General features: G+C 39.2%; 1 protein-coding gene across 4 annotated transcripts in view; it reads right to left on the reverse strand.

The window, feature by feature from the left end:
* edil3a (EGF-like repeats and discoidin I-like domains 3a) overlaps nt 1-19,185 on the reverse strand; it is a 247,730-nt gene that overhangs the window by 153,774 nt on the left and 74,771 nt on the right. For 2 of the 4 annotated variants that reach the window (XM_036935506.1, XM_036935509.1), the window contains one exon: nt 17,284-17,313. In XM_036935506.1, the coding sequence (XP_036791401.1) occupies nt 17,284-17,313 (30 nt within the window). Of the gene's footprint in view, nt 1-17,283; nt 17,317-19,185 lie in introns of all 4 variants that reach the window. The other 2 variants (XM_036935507.1, XM_036935505.1) reach the window with 1 other exon arrangement.

Consider the following 19,185-nt stretch of genomic DNA (forward strand, 5'->3'; position numbering starts at 1 on the left):
CTAATTAGTTGAACAGAGGAAAGTATAATAGCTTTCACAAAGGGCCTGCTCTCTGAGGGCGAGAGGGTGACAGGTGTCACAACTGTTTTGACGTGACGATCTATAACGGCACAAAGGAACCCTGACAGCCTCTCTAATAGAGAATGCATCCCTTCTCAAAGTGCAGCCACATCGGAGAGAAAGAGGTAAAGAGAGAGGGAGAGAAGTGTCTGTCTATATTTGCACAGGGTCCTTTGAGACGTCAACCTGATGAAAGTCTTTGTCCTACGACATTGTTCTCTTTGCTGTTAGTGTGTGTGTTGATAAGAGGTTGGGGGCTTTGCTGTGTAAATGCCAGCCGCTGTAGTCTTGTATGAGCTAGCCCATGGGCCGTGATTGATGTGGGCCGCATTACGGCCTGCACGGGCGCCACAGTTTCCTTTCGGGCTGCAAAGAGAGCCCAATCAATCAACGTGAAAACCTGACCAGTGGTTAAACAGACAAAAGTGTCCTGTTTCCTCTTAGATCAATCACCAAACGTTGACATTGTTTTTATGTCGGGTACAGTAAAGCCCCTAAATCCTACAGTGCAGCTTTTAGCTCATTCCGATGCCGAAGGGATTGTATATTTACAAAGATAAATTTAATTTGGCCGAGGGATAAACCACATACATTAAATACTGCAATCTAAACTCTTCAGTCAACTCATACAGACCATGCACCATTAAGCTGAATAACGATATTTGAGTGTAGGCATTTTGCCGTACATGATTATGTAAGAGGGATGTTCTTCTGTGGTTATTCTTGACATTGTATTATTCTCACCAGTTGTCACCGTTATAGTGCAATTCATGTATTGTTTAGTGTTGTGCTGTGTAGTGTAGTGGCTTTGCTGGCATGTATCCCACTGATATTTGCCCCACCTAGATTTACATGCAAACAAAAATCACAAAAATAGTGCACTGTGCCTTTACTAGTCCTGTATTAGCGGACCGATATAGCCATCTGTGGTGCGGGCAAAACATTTTTTTTTCAGCATCACCACATAGTCAATTTACAAACATAAGCAATTTACAGACCATAAGCAATACAATGTCATTTGTGTCTTTGCCACGTGCATGCATTCATGAGTGGTCAATTACGATTTTCCAATAGAGAGCATCTGCTCTACACGTACACTTGGTGAGCTGGTAGAGGGATATAACTTGCCCTGATTATGTCACTTCCATTTATTTAACACTGCTTCTTCAGCCTGTTGGTTTCCCTGGTTCACAAGCTCATGGTTACTGCACCCTGATAGCAACTGGCATGGATCCACAAAGGGACAGCAGCCTACTCAGCAGGCTACATCCCTTGATGGTTTTAGTAAGTCCTTTCCTCTTTACCTTTCTATTTTTATGTGTTCTTGCACCCTGTCATGACAGAATGGATCAGACGCACTGACATTTGACAATGACAGCCAAATGCGCTTCCAAAATACGACAGTATAAAGGATCATCAAAGACGTAAGATGGAATGGTTTGAGACTCCGGCGTGTCAAATATATCTCCCAGGGGGGTCAAGACAAAGTTCACCTCTCAAGACGGTGACAGAAGAGGAAGAGAAGGGAAGAGCAGTAAGATCAGACTAAATGCCATGGAAAGTACTTCCTGTTCCTTCAATCTGAGCCAATCAGACCAAATAAGGCCTGAGCCAATCGGGTGAACTGTTCCAGACTGGGGTGGTCAATGAAAGTTCGCTGGCATAGGTCTCTCCATAAGATATTAAGGCATTCACTTATTATTGGCAATTCATTAGTCCTGTTTTCCCAGCTCGTAATGGAATGGAACGAAGCCTGTCAAACTCACATGACTGCATGGAAATCCGTCTAGCACATTTCTCAAACGAAAGAAAGTACGGGAAGAAAAGAAACAACAAAGAGACACATAGAGGGTTCTAGGTAGATCCATATGCCGTTTTTTTGTGGAATTAGGGGGGAAATGATGTGGCAGGTAGCGGCATGGTAGGAACAACTTGTCCCATGAACATATCTTAAAATGTAAGAATTTAGCTTCTGGATAACATAGAAAATGTTTTATAGATCATCATTTTGATATGCTTGAACAGCAATCAAGTAAATCAAAGTGACCAAGACGGATTATTTCATCCAGCAAAAAACAGAGGAGGAGAAACATCCTTCCAAACAATCAAACAAAACAATGGAAGAGGAGGTGGTTATAACAATGTCTAAAAAGGACAATGCATTGCTGGCAAGCATGAACATACGGCTACAAATGCTTGATCTATTGCTCTGAGTAATGGAGGACATTGAGGTCCTCAAGGTAGGAATGGATTACAGCAACAAAATAATGGAAGAAATTAGGTCTGAAAACCAAAGTTTGAAAGCGACAGTAGACAACCTATAATCAACGACGGAGACACTCCTGAGTGATAACACAAAAATCAAAGTGGAGCTATTTAAAATGCAGAAGCATGAGTAAAAAATATTGTCATTATGGGAGTTAGAGAGAATGAAGATGAGAACTATCTGGCAACCGAATAAAAAATGAAGGATTTCATGAAACTTAACCTTAAAATGACCAAAGGACAGGTAGATAAGATTGATTTCCAAGAGGAGCATCATTTTGTCCGAAGGGTTCTCTAGAAACCCTGACCCATTGTTGCTAGACTGTCGCATTACAAGATGGAGGTGGCTGTGTTGAAAAGGGGTAGGGAGTTGAAGGACACACCATTCTTTATCAACAAACAACTACCCCATGAAATAAAAGATAGACGTATCCTTTATCCAATTTTCAAAAACATAGAGCAGAGAACCAGAATTTGCCCTTAGTATTAGATAAGCTGTACATAAACAACCAGCTCTTCAGGAACTCAAAGGTTACTATGTGGCTGTGAGTGATTCTGTCTTGCTAAGCTAGTTCCCAATACACAGCACTATGCCACAATACACATTACCACTCTTTTTTTTATCAACCTTTTGAAAATAACTGTTGTTCCTTTTTGGCTCCATCAGGCTACTAGAACTTGAACCATTCAAGGTGCCCTTACAGTCCTATAAACTCTTTTTGGTATAGCTTATGTTTCACTGCATCTAGACTCTTGAACTATGCAAACGAAAACGAGTGATTATAGGCAGACTGTTTTACATGATTGCACTGGCATTAAAATGTTAAATGAATGGTTTGGTATTAGGCCTATTCTTTTTTATCTAAGATGAATGTATGGAAGTGTCAGTCTACTCGTGCTCCTCCCCTCCAGCGTTCGACATCATTGGTTTACTAACCTCCAGTCCTGGGACCCTTTATTACGTGCACCAGCACCTCATCATCAGGCACACCTGAGCCTTTTAACTTCACTGATTTCTCCCTCTATATATAGCACTATGTTGTTATTTCCATCAGGCATTTTTGTCTCTATTTCTATGTTAAGACACATTCCTTGTTTTTGTATCGTTACGTGGTCATTTATATTAAACTCCCCAGCTGCACCTGCTTCCTGACTCCCTGTGTCTCCGTTACAGGAAGTCTGAACATTGTTATATTGTGGTTACTCTTCTAGCGGATGTGAATCAGAACGAATAGTATTGATAGAGATTATTATTGACTAGTTTAAGAAGGTTACGATAAGATATAACCTGTAAAGGATTCAATATTGCTCCAATGCACATCGACAATCGGTTAGGCCTATGGTCGCCAGGGTTGGTTGAATCCGCCTGCTCACGGCTGGTAAATAAACACTTGTTCACTCTAATGGTAGGTTAAATTAAGTTGGTAAAGCCAACAGTAACTGGTTTAAGAAAGTACATATTAAACCAGTACTTTTCCATGGGGTCAGACATGTTGATCATTATTTTATTTTTAGGGTGTGATCAGCTTTAAAGCTTGGTCGCAAATGGGTCTTCCAAATGGCCAATGACCCCAAGTATACTGCCAAAGTTGTGGCAAAATGGCTTAAGGACAACAAAGTCAAGGTATTGGAGTGGCCATCACAAAGCCCTGACCTCAATCCTGTAGAACATTTGTAGGCTGAGCTGAAAAAGTATGTGTCGAGCAAGGAGACCTACAAACCTGACTCAGTTACACCAGCTCTGTCAGGAGGAAATTGGCCAAAATTCACCCAATGTATTGTGGGAAGGCTACCCGAAACGTTTTAACCATTGAACAACAACACTTTGGCTTTTACTTCCAGTTGATACACACTATATACCTTTTATGGACACAAAGTATTTTACAATAGTTATATTTTGTTTGATTTTAGTCCTGTCTACCCTCAAACATATATTTCTGATGTCCATTCAGTTTGTTTCAGTTCTATTTGCTATATATATTTTTTTTTACTGTGGTGTTTCACAAAAGTTCTAAACCTATATACCAACACAGTATATTTTACATGTGTTATCTTGTTGTTATTAGTCCCACCCTTCAGCTCCATTCAACCCCTCCCATCTATCTCTTAATAGCATTCATTTTGGATTTTTATTTGCCATACAGCTTTAAACTTTGCTGTGAGGCTTCAACTGTATTGATTTGTTTTGTCTACGCTATATCTTTCTCTCTCCAAACCTTTTCCACGTTTTGTAAAACATCCTAAGTGTTGGAACAGCAACACTGGTGCAAAAGGGGATGTCCTGGAATAAAACTTTATTTAGATCTAAAGTTTAAATGTGACTCGCTTCAGGAAACTAGGCAGATGTCGCACGTCACTACTTCACAGGAGTGGCATTTGAACTTAAAACATTTTTTTCCGCAGAATTGCCTTCTGGAACGTGCATTTTCATGTGCCTTAATAACAAACTTGTATTCTACCCATAAATATGAATAAAATGGTTAAGTACACCAATGGATCGCAAAGACAATCACACTACAAACTACCACCCCCTTAGGGATATTACGAATATCATGGACATATGGAAGCTTCAAAATCCAGACTTAGTGAGATATACATGGAGGAGGCTTAATCAAGCTAGTCGTCTTGATTACTTTCTTGTGTCCTTCGCGCTGTCACCAAAAAGTATTGGCATCCATATTACTCTGACAGAATTTAAATGTGTGCAAGGATATTGGAATTTTTTTCAAAGCCTACTAGATGAAAGCTGTTTTATAACAAAAAGGATTTTAGAACATATTTTTTCCTGCATAACATAGGTACAGCAGATCCCCATATTGTATGGGACAGTGTGCCTTTAGAGGTCATGATATTCAACATTCATCTTTAAAACAAAAACAATTTTGGTCAAAATAGTTCATATCAACAAAGGAAATAGAAAAATTAACAGTTCTGATCTATAGCAATACATACTGTACCATAGAGGCACAGAAAAAGTTAGAGGAAAAATAAATGGAGGAACATATTCGGGAACGATCTAGTGTAATATATTGTAAAAAAATGGGATGGAAAATTGTGAAAAATGCACCAATTTTGGGGGGAATCTTCAACCTAGAAATGCTTCTATAAATAATTTACAGAAACGTGTTACCTGGCATCAGCAGCATAATATTTTGTAGAGGACTGAGGGTCTTCCAAATATTGAAAGTGTTATTTTGTAACTGTGTATTTTTTCCATGTTTTTTCTCACTTTTTTTTGGGGGGGGGGGGGGGGGGGGGGGGGGTGTTAGAATACCATTTCAGTATTTTGTATATAGTTAATCCATTCAAAATGTATAACTTCACCAATTTGGCCACTTGTGTGACTTCATGATAAATGTCATGTAGCACACTCATTTTAGAAGTAATCATTCTGACACTTTGCACAAGTACTGTTGCCCTCTTGTGTTTTTCACTGAAATTGTCCCCATCATCCTATCTGAATGTTTGTTTTATCTTATAAAAAAACATGTTTTTTTTCGTTGTATTATCTAAACCAGATCTATTGTGTTATAATCTCCTACATTCAATTCACATTTACACAAACTTCAGAGTGTTTTCTTTCAAATGTTACCAAGAATATGCATATCCTTGGATCTGTGCCTGAGCTCCAGGCAGTTAGATTTGGGTATGTCTTCAGGCGGGAAATTAAAAAAGTAGGGGGGTAGCTCTAAGAGGTTTTAATGGCGTCAGACCGAGGCTCTGCATCTGTCCTCGTGCTCCTAGACCTTAGTGCTGCTTTTGATACAATCAATCAATCAATCAATCAATTTTGATACAATAGGTTAAGGTTATGTATCATAACCCATCTCTAAATTAATAAATAATGTATACTTCTCAGAAAGTATTATCCTGTCAAGATGAGTAAAACAAGGTTGTCCACTGTCAGCATATCTATTAGTATGGCCAATGTAATGTTAGCTATTAAAATCAGATCCAACAATTATATAGAGCGGCTAGAAATCCAGGGCTTAAAAACAAAGATGTCATTGTACACTGGCGATGCAAATGTCCTCTTAAATCCGCAATCTGGATCCCTGCACAGCATCATAGAGGATTTAGATACACTTTCTAACCCCTCTGGATTACAACCAAACTATGATAAGTTTACCATACACCGTATTGGATTGCTACAAAATACGACTTTTACATTACTGTGTAGTTTACCAATAAAATAGTCTGACGGTGAAGTGGAAATACTTGGTTTTCATATCCCTGAAGAAGTAAAGTTGGCAAAATAGATAAGATCTTGCTACCATGGAAAGGTACCTGTCCTACCTGTCCTTGCTACCTGTCTTATTTGATAAAAAAAATCATGCTGATGAATCTTTTTGTCATATCACATTTGACCTATTTACTTATGGCCCTCCCTACGCCGAACAGTTTGTCTAAAATGATTCAATATTAAAGCATTATACCTCTCACTAAGAGCATCAGTCATACACAAGTTATACTTAAACCAAAACTTGTTCTCCAGTAGATTAGTAAGAATGGCTCATCCCTTGTTAAAAAAAATATATGTTTCCCTTTATCGAGATTACAAGCTCTCTCTTTCGGTTAACTGAAAATGGAACCAATTTCAAAATATATTTCTAAAACAAGCCACACAAAGCTGGTTGCAATCCAGTGTCATCCTCCAAATAAGACATAACAAATTGATTAAAAAAATGTATTAATGGATTTTTTTAATGATGTTATGTAACATGTGCAGTTAACAAACATACTGTTTCAGGAAATGTTTGCTCTATCCAAAATTACCACCAACTGATTGCAGAATTACCGCAAAAATAGAGGAGGCAAGTGGGTTAAGGTAGGGAAGTTGTTTGTGTGCCCTTTATTATGTAAAGACCAAAATTGGCAACAACAAAAAAATGTCATGCAATTAAAAAAATTAAAAAATTGACGGAAGCACCATACAGGCTGGAAAATAGATGGGACGCCATTTTTGATGTGCTGATTCCGTGGCACATGGTTTATGAACTTATACGCAAAACAGAGCTTGATTCAAAATGTAGAGTTTTTCAATTTTAATGATTATACAAACAGAATGTTACGTATATGGTGAATACAACCGTCTCAGCTCCACAGATTCTGCTATGAAGAGATAGAATCATTAGATCACTTATTTTGGTATTGCCCCTATGAAAGCTTGTTTCTTGTCACAGGTTCACGAATGGCTGAAAAACCTAAAAATCTCAAATTAACCCTACAAATAGCACTGTTGGAAGATTTTGAAAACCATAGCAAATTAATCAAAAAATATAATGTATTTTTAACTTACAATCTCGTATTCGTATGCGATTAGACAGGTTCAGAATTTATTTGAAACAGTTACAGTACATAGCACATTGAAATCATAAGAGGGCAGTTTACAGAGATAGGTGGGATGGACTGAGAGTAGCTGATGGGTTGGTTTAAAAGGCTCATGTATAATAGTTGACTGAACATGATTTATATAAAAATATCAAATTACTTTATTCTTGCTATGTAATTACTGTAAAATTAAAATTGAAAAAGTACCATGTGTGTACAATGTAGATGTCACAACAAAATAAAAATGTTTTAAAAAAAAATTGTCGTCCGAAGTGGACCCATATTCATCAAGGAATTTCAAAGTTTGTGATGTTTTCTATTTTCTTTCATCCAATATGAACAGGGAATGGATCCACACAAGCTTACCCTAATAGAGACCTTAATATTCACAGAATAAGCCCAAGCTGACTCCTCTTACGTACATCTGTGCAGCATACCGGCATGGCTACTTTCTTAACAGTTAATAAATATTTTTAAGGACCAGGCTTCATGTTAGCACTGCTTCTGACACCAAATGCATTAGAAATAAATCAGCACATAATTATGTGTGTAAGAGTGGTCTGTTCAACATGTTCAAAGACTGTTTTAAATAGTGTAGTAGACTGCATGGAGAGGATTATACTGCGATTATGTGAAAAAATCTGCAATAAGGCAAAATTATCATTCAGTCCATCCAGGATTCTGAAATTCTGCAATAATATTTTTGTTAGCAAAATCTACAATTACCTGCAAATTTTACAAATCACTGCATTATTTCCACATAAAAGCGTCAAATCATTGCAATATTATCGTATATAAATTAACCAATCAGCGTAATACAAAAAGATGGCTCGCAATTTCAACCAATCACTGCAAATGTATCGCATAATGTGGTTCAATCAAGCCACACGTCCGCAAACATTTTCCCTCGTCAGCACATTTTCATGACAAATTGGACAAAATCATTGCATATTGCCATGCAAAATGTCAGAATTTCTGCAGTAAAAGGAATCATTTTGGTCTGCAAATATCACCAAAAAATGTGGCAAAATCAGAGGGACTGTAGTGTTAGTGCGTACAGGGTCTTCCTCCCACACTTGAATTCTCAACAGGATGAAAATTCATGGTGAAATCGCACAGATTATTTGTGGATTGAAAGAGAATGGCTATTTTAGGAGCACCATTATGCATACTGTAAACAGCTCGCAATGTGCAAGAAAGCACGCTGAATGCACCGTAATGGTGAGGAAGTTTTAGCATGTCATAGTCTGAGTGGGCCAGGTCTCAGAGTTGATGTGAAGCACAGAACTGCTGCACAAGGCTCATATATTAAGTGCCACTTTCCCCCGAAAGTCTAGTATGGTGTTATATAATGGCCGATCAGTGCCCATTAAACCTGCAACTCTACTTCACATTCACGAAAAGAGCCGTAGATACATTATTAATGTATTACACAAGTTTATGGTCACTAATAAGGCCCTCACAGGTGAAGGAATGGATGCTCCCTTAACACATATTAAAAATCCATATCAAATTCATCATTAATTAAAACCAGCAAAGGGGTAGTGCCGTAAATGAAAGTAACGTGCATTTTGTATCCAGTAAAGAGAAGTGATAAGACTTGATGTTCATATAATTTCTCAAGATGAAGGGGATTGTTACGCAAATGTGTCAAGCTTGGTTTTATTAATCACTGCTTCATATTAAAACTTTGGCAATCCTAAATCTTTATGTGCTTTTGTAGGACGTAAACATATACTGTACAGTTATCCAGTTTCACTTTCCCCATGGGGTCAGGCACGATTTTGTTTTTCTACAAGCACAGGATTCTCTCCACATATTTATATACACTGAGTGTACAAAACATTAGGGGCACCTTCAAGTTCCTAGGTGTCCACATCACCAACAAACTAACATGGTCCAAGCACAACAAGACAGTCGTGACGAAGGCACAAAAAAAACCTATTCCCCTCAGGAGACTGAAAAAGATTTGGCATGGGTCCTCAGATCCTCAAAGGGTTCTACAGCTGCACCATCGAGAGCATCCGGACTGGTTGCATCACTGCCTGGTATTGCAACTGCTCGACCTCCGACCGTCAGGCACTACAGAGGGTAGTGTGAATGGCCCAGTACATCACTGGGGCCAAGCTTCCTGCCATCCAGGACCTCTTTACCAGGCGACACAAGAGGAAGGCCCTAAAAAAAGGAGTCCAGCCACCCTAGTAATAGACTGTTCTCTCTGCTACCACATGGCAAGCGGTACCCGGAGCGCCAAGTCTAGGTCCAAGAGGCTTCTAAACAACTTCTACCCCCAAACCATAAGACTCCTGAACACCTAATCAAATGGCTACCCAGACCATTTGAATTGATCCCCCCTCTTTTACACCGCTGCTACCTTCATGAACAACTAACCGGTGCCCCGCACACTGACTCTGTACAGGTACCCCCCTAAATATAGTATTGCTATTGTTATTTTACTTCTGCTCTTTATTTACATGTTACTTTTATTTATTATTCTTCCATATTTTTTTAAGTGCATTGTTGGTTAGGGGCTCGTATTGTTTTTGCCGCATGTGACTAATAAAATTTGATTTGATTTCATCTTCCTAATATTGAGTTGCACTCCCTTTAGCCCTCAGAACAGCTTCAATTCATCAGGGCATGGACAGGGCAAGGTGTCGAAAGCATTCCACAGGGATGCTGGCCCATGTTGACTCCAATGCCTCCCACAGTTGTGTCACGTTAGCTGGATTTCCTTTGGGTGGTGGACCATTATTCTTACACATTGGAAACTGTTGAGTGTGAAAAACCCAGCAGCGTTGCAGTTCTTGACACACTCAAACCGATGTGCATGTCACCTACTAACATACCGCGTTCATAGGCACTTAAATATTTTGTCTTGCCCAATCACCCTCTGAATGGGACATACACAATACATTTCTCAATTGTCTCAAGGCTTAACAATCCTTCTTTAACTTGTCTCCTTCCCTTCATCTACATTTACCAAGTACACTCCTAATGTTTTGTACACTGTGTATAAACACAACCAAAGCTTGTAGTTTAACACCTGACCCTATCAAACAGCAAACATTGTCTGATTCCTGTGTGATACGTCCTGACTGGTGTTGGGGAACAGAGTCAAATGAAGGCCGTGTTCCATTGATGTCACACTTACATATCTTCTATATTTGAGAGATGTCAACAAACAGCACATGCAGTGCATTCGGAAAGTATTCAGACACCTTTGCTTTTTCCACAGTTACATTACAGCCTTATTTTAAAATTGATTAAATAAAAAAATACTCATCAATCTACACACAATACCCAATAATGACGACCCAAAACAGGTTTTTAGAAATTCCTTATTTAGATAAGAATGGAAGAAGTTTGGAACCATTAAGACACAGCCTAGAGCTGGCCGCTCGGCCAAACCGAGCCCTCGTGAGAGAAGGGCCTTGGTCAGGGAGGTGACCAAGAACCCGATGGTCACTCTGACAGAACTCCAGAGTTTCTCTGTGGAGATGGGAGAATCTTCTAGAAGGACAACCATCTCTGCAGCACTCCACCAATCAGGCTTTTATGGTAGAGTGGCCAGACGAAGCCACTCCTCAGTAAAAGGCACATGACAGCTCACTTGGTTTGAATTTCTGATCTGATGAAACCAAGAATCAACTCTTTGGCCTAAATGCCAAGCGTCACGTCTGGAGGAAACCTTGTACCATCCATACGGTGAATCATGGTGTTGGCAGCATCATGCTGTGTGGATGTTTTTCAGCAGCAGGGACTGGGAGACTAATCAGGATCAAGGGAAATATGAACAGAGAGATCCTGGATGAAAACCTTCTTCAGAGCTCTCAGGACCTCAGACTGGGGCAAAGTTTCACTTTCCAACAGGACAACAACCCTAGGTGCACAGCCAAGACAATGCAGGAATTGCTTCGGGACAAGTCTCTGAATGTGCTTGAGTGGCCCAGCCAGGGCCCGGACTGGAACCCGATCGAACATCTCTGGAGAGACCTGCAAATAGTTGTTCAGCGACGCTCCCCATCCAACCTGACAGACCTTGAAAGGATCTGCAGAGAACAATGGGAGACTCTAGGCTGTAATCACTGCCAAAGGTGCATCAACAAAGTACTGAGTAAATTGTCTGAATACTTATGTAAATGTGATATTTCAGGTTTGCATTTGTAATAAAAACCTGTTTTTGCTTTGTCATTTTGGGGTATTGTGTGTAGATAAAAAAACATCTGGAAAAAGTCAAGGGGTCTGAATACTTTACGAATGCACTATATCATCACCTCATGGCTCCCGAGTGGTGCAGCGGTCTAAGGCACTGCATCTCAGTGCTAGAGGTGTCACTACAGACCCTGGTCCAATCCCGGGCTGTATCTCAACTGGCTGTCATCGGGAGTCGCATAGGGCAGTGCACAATTGGCCCAGCCTCGTCCGGGTTAGGGGAAGGATTTGCCAGGGTAGGCCGTCATTGCAAAACAATAATTTTTTCTTTACTGACTTGTCTTGTAAAATAAAGGTTAAATAAAAATAATTTAAAAAATTCCAGGTGGGGACTACTAAGCAGAGAAGTGTGTGCCTTCCTGCTTGTGTGCATGCTTGTGTATGCATGAGGGAGTAATTGAAATGGCATCACCCTATACTACATGTGTTTTGTCTTACATATTGTTTAAATTTTTTCATTCGCAAACTCAAAGAGCTTGTGATATGAAATGCCACAAGGAGAATATTTATTTTGCTATGGAAAAAAAAAACAGAGGCTTTATCCCTAAAAAATATCAAACAACAATGTCAGATATATGAACAGTCCCAGATTAAGTTAAGCCGTATACTTGAAGAAGAAAGAGGAAAATCAATGTAACCATGTCAAGAAGGAGATGGGATTGAGTAGACTTACACAGGACAAGAACATGAATATATAAATGCTGTTTTTTAATAGAGCCAGCAATGCAGTGTGTTGGCCACAGTTGAATATGTCAAATCCATCTAAATTCATGGATTCAGGAATTCATTTCCATTCCAATTGAACAATTCCAAATAAAACTGACTATAAGTGAAATGGAATTTATCCCCAACAATACATAGGATCATCTATCTATCCTGTATACCCAAAGTAGTCCCATTACAACCAGAAAAAATAACAACCGAGATAACAATGAACTCGCTCAACCCCTACCAAAAAAACACATGTGGAAAATCATGTGATTTCACTTTGTGAAACCATGTGGTTTTTTAACACTTCACACGTGGATCGTTTACACATGATATTTCACAGGGAATGCCCTGCAAACAAAAATTAGACTTCAGGATGTCCCCGGAACTTCATGCAGTCTTTTCAACTCACGTATTTGACACACTTGATTACATTGTATGTGTTTGTTTTTACAGTAATTATTATTGAACATGTCCTCACCTGGGATTTGAAGTTACAACCTCTTGGTTCACGGCATTCAGAGCTTCCTGCTACGCCACCATGTCTGTGTGAATAACTGATTACACCTGTATTCCTACCCTTGGACTTCAAAGTAAATATAAACTTTGTTAAAAAAACACTCAAGAACAACTATTATATTTATCATAGTGATTCAGGAGTAACATTAAAACAGAATAATATGCCCCACCAACATTAGACAACTATACAAATTGCTGAAACTAAAATAGCAGTGCAGATGGCACTATTTTGCTAAGTGCAGAGATGTATTAAAGGTAATGAATCTGCAGGGAACTTCTGAGAATGCTACAGACTTTGTGGCACAGCAGAATGATCAGTGTACTCCACATCTAGAGGCTGTGAGTTCAAATCTCATGTCAAATGTAATAATATTGATTAAATATGTTTACACTATTTTCGCTGAGCACTGTACCACTTACCTTAAAACCCCCATACCATGTCATTACTTTCCTTTAAAAAAAAACATGTGCAATGTGCAGTTTCACATGTGAAAATCTGATTTTCAAATGTGAAATAGCTGTTTTCACATGTTGAGCTGATATTTTCACAAGCAAAAACAAAAGAGAGGTCAGTTGTTCACATGTGAAACCATGTGTTGACACAACCTTTTCACGTGAGGAGAAAAAAACATTTTCACCTCACGTGAATTGCAGCTGTGCATTTTCACATGCAAAAAACTTTCACGTGAAAACCTAACTCTTACATGTGGGATTGCATTTGCAGTTTTGCATGTGAAAACCTTTCAAATTTTATTACGTTTAGTTTCATGGTATCACATGTAAAAAATGTGCATCCTGATGTCACATTTATTTCACATGAGATCATGTTTTCACATTCTCATATGTTTTCACATGTGTAGTTTCATGTTATCACATGTTGCTTTTATATTTTGTCATATGTTATCACATGACAGTTTTTTTCAATTGCAAACAAGCATCGGTCAATACTGAAGCCACTTTTTCAAAACTCTTCACAGTCTGCATTACCAACATGCATCTTGGCCAAACAGTTAATCTCACCTCCAAAACCAAAACACTTCATACATGTCTCAAAACAAGCTTGTTTGACCATAACACTGGCAACAACTCCAACTCAGAAAGCATACATTGTCACTCATAACACTGACCTAAAAAAACACTAACAGGGAATATTACATAAATGATGAATTTTTTTTTTTTTTTTACATAAATCAGTATTTCATTGTAGAATAAGAATAACACCTTTTCACTTTATTGACTGTACTAAAGTATATGTAGCAAGAATTAATCAGAAAAACACCCATTTGCTTCAATAGCCTTAATTTTTTTCTATATCTTTGCATATAGTAATTTACTTGTGAAAAATAAAAAGTTGAAACAAAAAACTAATTCCTGAAACTCCAGGGCTGCAATAATAATAATTTTATAAAAAGTCAACATGTATAGCATAACCACTCACTCATACTGTACAGTACAGTGAGGGTTCTAGTTCTGCCTCTCTCCTGCATTTGGCCACACGTTCTCATCAACATCTCATTGTATGTCTTCTCTGGCGATGCACCTTGGAAAGTATCTTCTGGAATGTCTAATCCAACCCTGGCAGTTTTCAGGAGAAGAGTCTCCACACCCTGGCAGTCTTCAGGAGAAGAGTCTCCACACCCCGCATTCATGGCATCCAGTAAGGACATCTGGTCATGTGGATGGTGGTCATAAACCTTCCACCTCCACGCAGAGAAAAACTCCTCTATGGGGTTTAGGAAGGGGGAGTATGGAGGCAGGAATAGTACTGACATCCTGGGATGTGTAGCAAACCAGTCTGACTGCAACAGAGTGGTGGAATGCCACATTATCTCACACAACAACAAAGGTAGGGGAGTTTCATGCCCCTCTCTCCTCCGCTGGCACAAGTCAATTATGCAGTTCATCCAGAAAATAAATGAGACTCTGTATTGTGGGGGCCAATGAGTGGTTTGTGTAACAGCAAACCATCATCAGACAGCGCTGCACACATTGTGATGTTAGCTCCTCTCTGGCCTGGGACATCCATGGTTGCTCTCTGTCCAAGCGTGTTTTTGCCTGATGTAATCCAGCTTCATCCACAAAGATGAACGTATATGCAGTTTGTCTGGCTTCCTTCTCCATTAGTCTCTAAAATATAGTAAATCCACAGTTTTATAGTACTTTACATTATGCATAGCTGTGTATGTACCCTGTTTGGTTATTGAACAGACATCGTACCTCGACATATTGATACTGGAGCTCTTTTACACGTTCTACGTTTCTCTTAAAGGGAACAGTGTACAACTGCTTCATCCTTATTTGTGTTTCTCTAGGACTCTGGAAATTGTTGTTGTGCTGACCGTATTCACATTCACAAAAGTGATATCGTCTGCCAGCACTCTGTCCCGAATTTCCCGCAGTTTTATTGCATTGTTGCCAATTACCATGTCAACAATGGCAATTTCCTGCACATCTGATAATATTCTGCCTCTCCGTCCTGTGGGAGGCAACCTTTGGATCCTACTGAAAATCACAAAACAATAAATATATTTCAAAATGTCAGTACATGTAAAAATGTGAACATACTGTATTGTACTGTAATGAATAGTTAAATTATCATTGAAGGATGCACATCTCACCTGTTGTTTTGCCGGAGAATTCGTACTATTGATGCTACTGTTGAACGCTGCAGATTTGGTTGCACCCTTAAACCGGTCTCTCTCAAAGAGAGACCATGGTTTACAACATGGCCAATAATTGTGGCCACTTTGCTATATGTTTCAATCTGGTTACTGCAGAAATGCATGACATTTGCCATCACTGTTTTGTATGTGTTTTTAAAAGTTTTGTAAACTGTATGTTAGCATTTGAAAGCATGTGCTGCAATCTATGTATATAGTTTTGCAGGTAGTGGAGTATGAATGAGAAAATAGTTCATGGATTTCAGAGAATGTGGTCATTGAATGCATTTTGTGTGAAAGCAATGAAAGATTAGTCACCATTTGGTCCACACACAGTTCTGTTTCGCTGATTGTGTGAAGAGTTTTGACCAATGCATGTTAGCAATTGAAAAAAACTAACTTCATATAAGATCATGTGATATTCATGTTGCTTTTCCATCTAAAATGCCAAAGAATATTTCAGTTATTCTTCCTTTTGTTAATAAACTGTTCCATGAAATTCATACAGAACTTCTAAAAAGTTTATTCTGAGACGCTCCTTACTTTCAGGTTAGCTGGAAATTGCATGTGATTGCTAAACATGCTTTCTGAGGGCTTTTATGATAATCCACTATGCTGATCTTAACCCTGCTGTGCACCGTATGCTAATAGTAAGTGAATTAAATATCATTAGCCAGCTCCTTGGGGGAAGAGTGCTTATGGAAGTACACTAACCAGAGCTAAGCTAAGATAGGAACTTGCTACAGGGATGGAAATATCTCCACTAACTAACTACACTGATTCGTAACTATTTACAAGTTAGAAAAATGTGTAGAATGCCTATTGAGGCTTTTTTATAGATGAGGACTCTGAAAAGGTTATCTAATGGAAGAATCACTACTATCGCCTTGGCTCAATTACAGATCACTCACTAAGAAAAAGGATAACATGAGTTTAATTCTTTCATTCATATTTGCGTGATCAAATGTTGTTGATTTGTTTAGATTTTTGGCGGCAGTTTCGAGTTGTCGTTCAATGACAAAGAATGAAAATGTTAGGTGACATTTGCTGTTGCAAGGGAGAACAGCAGACGTCTCTGATTGGTTCAATGAAAAGAAAGAGAGGCACTAAAAGTGATGATCTAAGCTTGCAAAAAAAGGGGTAAAAAGAGAACTTATCAAAAAAAGAAAGACAATTGGAGATCAGTCAACCCAAGAGTGCTGACTAGGCATAATCAATCAATCAATGCAGCAGGAGTCACAGCCGTCAATGAGGAAGGAGAAGGGTGGGATAAGGTCTTGAAATCTACATGGTTCTGTGTGTGTGTCTTGTTGCACCACATGATATATTACCTTGAATGGGAGTTGGTGTTACTGCACTGTGTGTGTGTGTGTGTGGGGGGGGGGGGGGGGGGGGGGGGGGGGGATTGAAAGAGTAAGAAAGTGGTTGAAAGGATACATGACATGTCATAGGATTTTACTGCTGATAGGTAGAACACACACACACACGAGGGGAACACAAGATACCAAGTGTAGAAATATCCCACCTGCTGAAGTCGTCTCCTCCTCACCATCTGCTGCTGTAGAGATAGAGGGGTGGGGGGGGGGGGGGGGGAGAAAGGAGAGAAAGATATATAATTGTGACATAATTAGAAAGGATTTAATGGTATAACTCAATCATGAACACTGAATGTTTTGCATTTGCAATAAACTCAATCGGATGAGTGACAAACACTCAGTTACAGTGCCTTGCAAAAGTATTCATCCCCCTTGGCGATTTTCCTATTTTGTTGCATTACATTCTGTAATTTAAATGGATTTTATTTGGATTTCATGTAATGGACATACACAAAATAGTCCAAATAGGTGAAGTGAAATGGAAAAAATTACTTGTCTCAATTCATGTGCATGCATACGTATTTAACCCCTTTGCTATGAAGCCCCTAAATAAGATCTTGATCAACCAATTACCTTCAGAAGTCACATAATTAGTTAAATAAAGTCCACCACCAAGCAAGCGGCACCATGAAGCTCAAGGATCTTCTCAAACAGGTCAGGGACAAAGTTGTGGAGAAGTACAGGTCAGGGTTGGGTTATAAAAAACAATATACGAAACTTTGAAAATCCCATGGAGCACCATTAAATCCATTATTAAAAAATGTAAAGAATATGGCACCACAACAAACCTGCCAAGAGAGGGCTACCGACCAGACAAGGACGACATTAATCAAAGAGGCAACAAAGAGATCAAAGATAACCCTGATGGATCTCCAAAGATCCACAGCGGAGATTGGACCACTTTAAGCCGTACACTCCACAGTGCTGGGCTTTACGGAAGAGTGGCCAGAAAAAAGCCATTGCTTAAAGAAAAAAATAAGCAAACACGTTTGATGTTTGCCAAAAGGCATGTGGGAGACTCCCCAAACATATGGAAGAAGGTAATATGATGAGACTCAAATGTAGCTTTTTGGCCATCAAGGAAAACGTTATGTCTGGTGCAAACCCAACACTTCTCATTATCCATAGAACACCATCCCCACAGTGAAACATGGTGGTGACAGCATGATGTTCTGGGGATGTTTTTCATCGGCGGGGATTGGGAAACGGGTCAGATTTGAAGGAATGAAGGATGGCAGGGATACAGGGAAATTTTTGAGGGAAACCTGTTTCAGTCTTCCAGAGATTTGACTGGGACAGAGGTTCTCCTTCCAGCAGGACAATGACCCTAAGCATACTGCTAAAGCAACACTTGGGTAGTTTAAGGGGAAATATTTTAATGTCTTGGAATGGCCTAGTCAAAGCCCAGACGCCAATCCAATTGAGAATCTGTGGTATGACTTAAATATTGCTGTACACCAGCGGAACCCATCCAACTTGAAGGAGCTGGAGCAGTTTTGCCTTAAAGAATGGGCAAAAATCCCAGTGGCTAGATGTGCCAAGCTTATATAGACATACCCCAAGAGACTTGCAGCTGTATTTGTTGCAAAATATGGCTCTATAAAGTATTGATTGGGGGGGGGTGAATAGTTATGCAAGCTCAAGTTTTCAGTTTTTTTGTCTTATTTCTTGTTTGTCTCACAACAAAAAAATATTTTGCATCTTAAAAGTGGTAGGCATGCTGTTTAAATCAAATGATACAAACCTCCCAAAAAATCTGTTTTAATTCCAGGCTGTAAGGCAACTAAATAGGAAAAATTCCAAGGGGGGTGAATACTATCGCAAGCCACTGTATGCCCTCGCAATGGCCGGTGCCCATTTGAATGTGAGTTTGCATGACCGGCCGGCCGTTGCCCGCTGATCAGCAAAAGGCTCATTATATACTTAACAAAAATACAAACGTAATGTGTGAAGTGTTGGTTTCATAAACTCAATTTAAAAGTACCCAGTAATGTTCCATATAAACCAAAAGCTTATTTCTCTCAAATTCTGTGCACGAAATAGTTCACATT

This window comes from Oncorhynchus mykiss, chromosome 11, assembly GCF_013265735.2.
Source record: "Oncorhynchus mykiss isolate Arlee chromosome 11, USDA_OmykA_1.1, whole genome shotgun sequence".
Taxonomy (NCBI): Eukaryota; Metazoa; Chordata; class Actinopteri; order Salmoniformes; family Salmonidae; genus Oncorhynchus; species Oncorhynchus mykiss.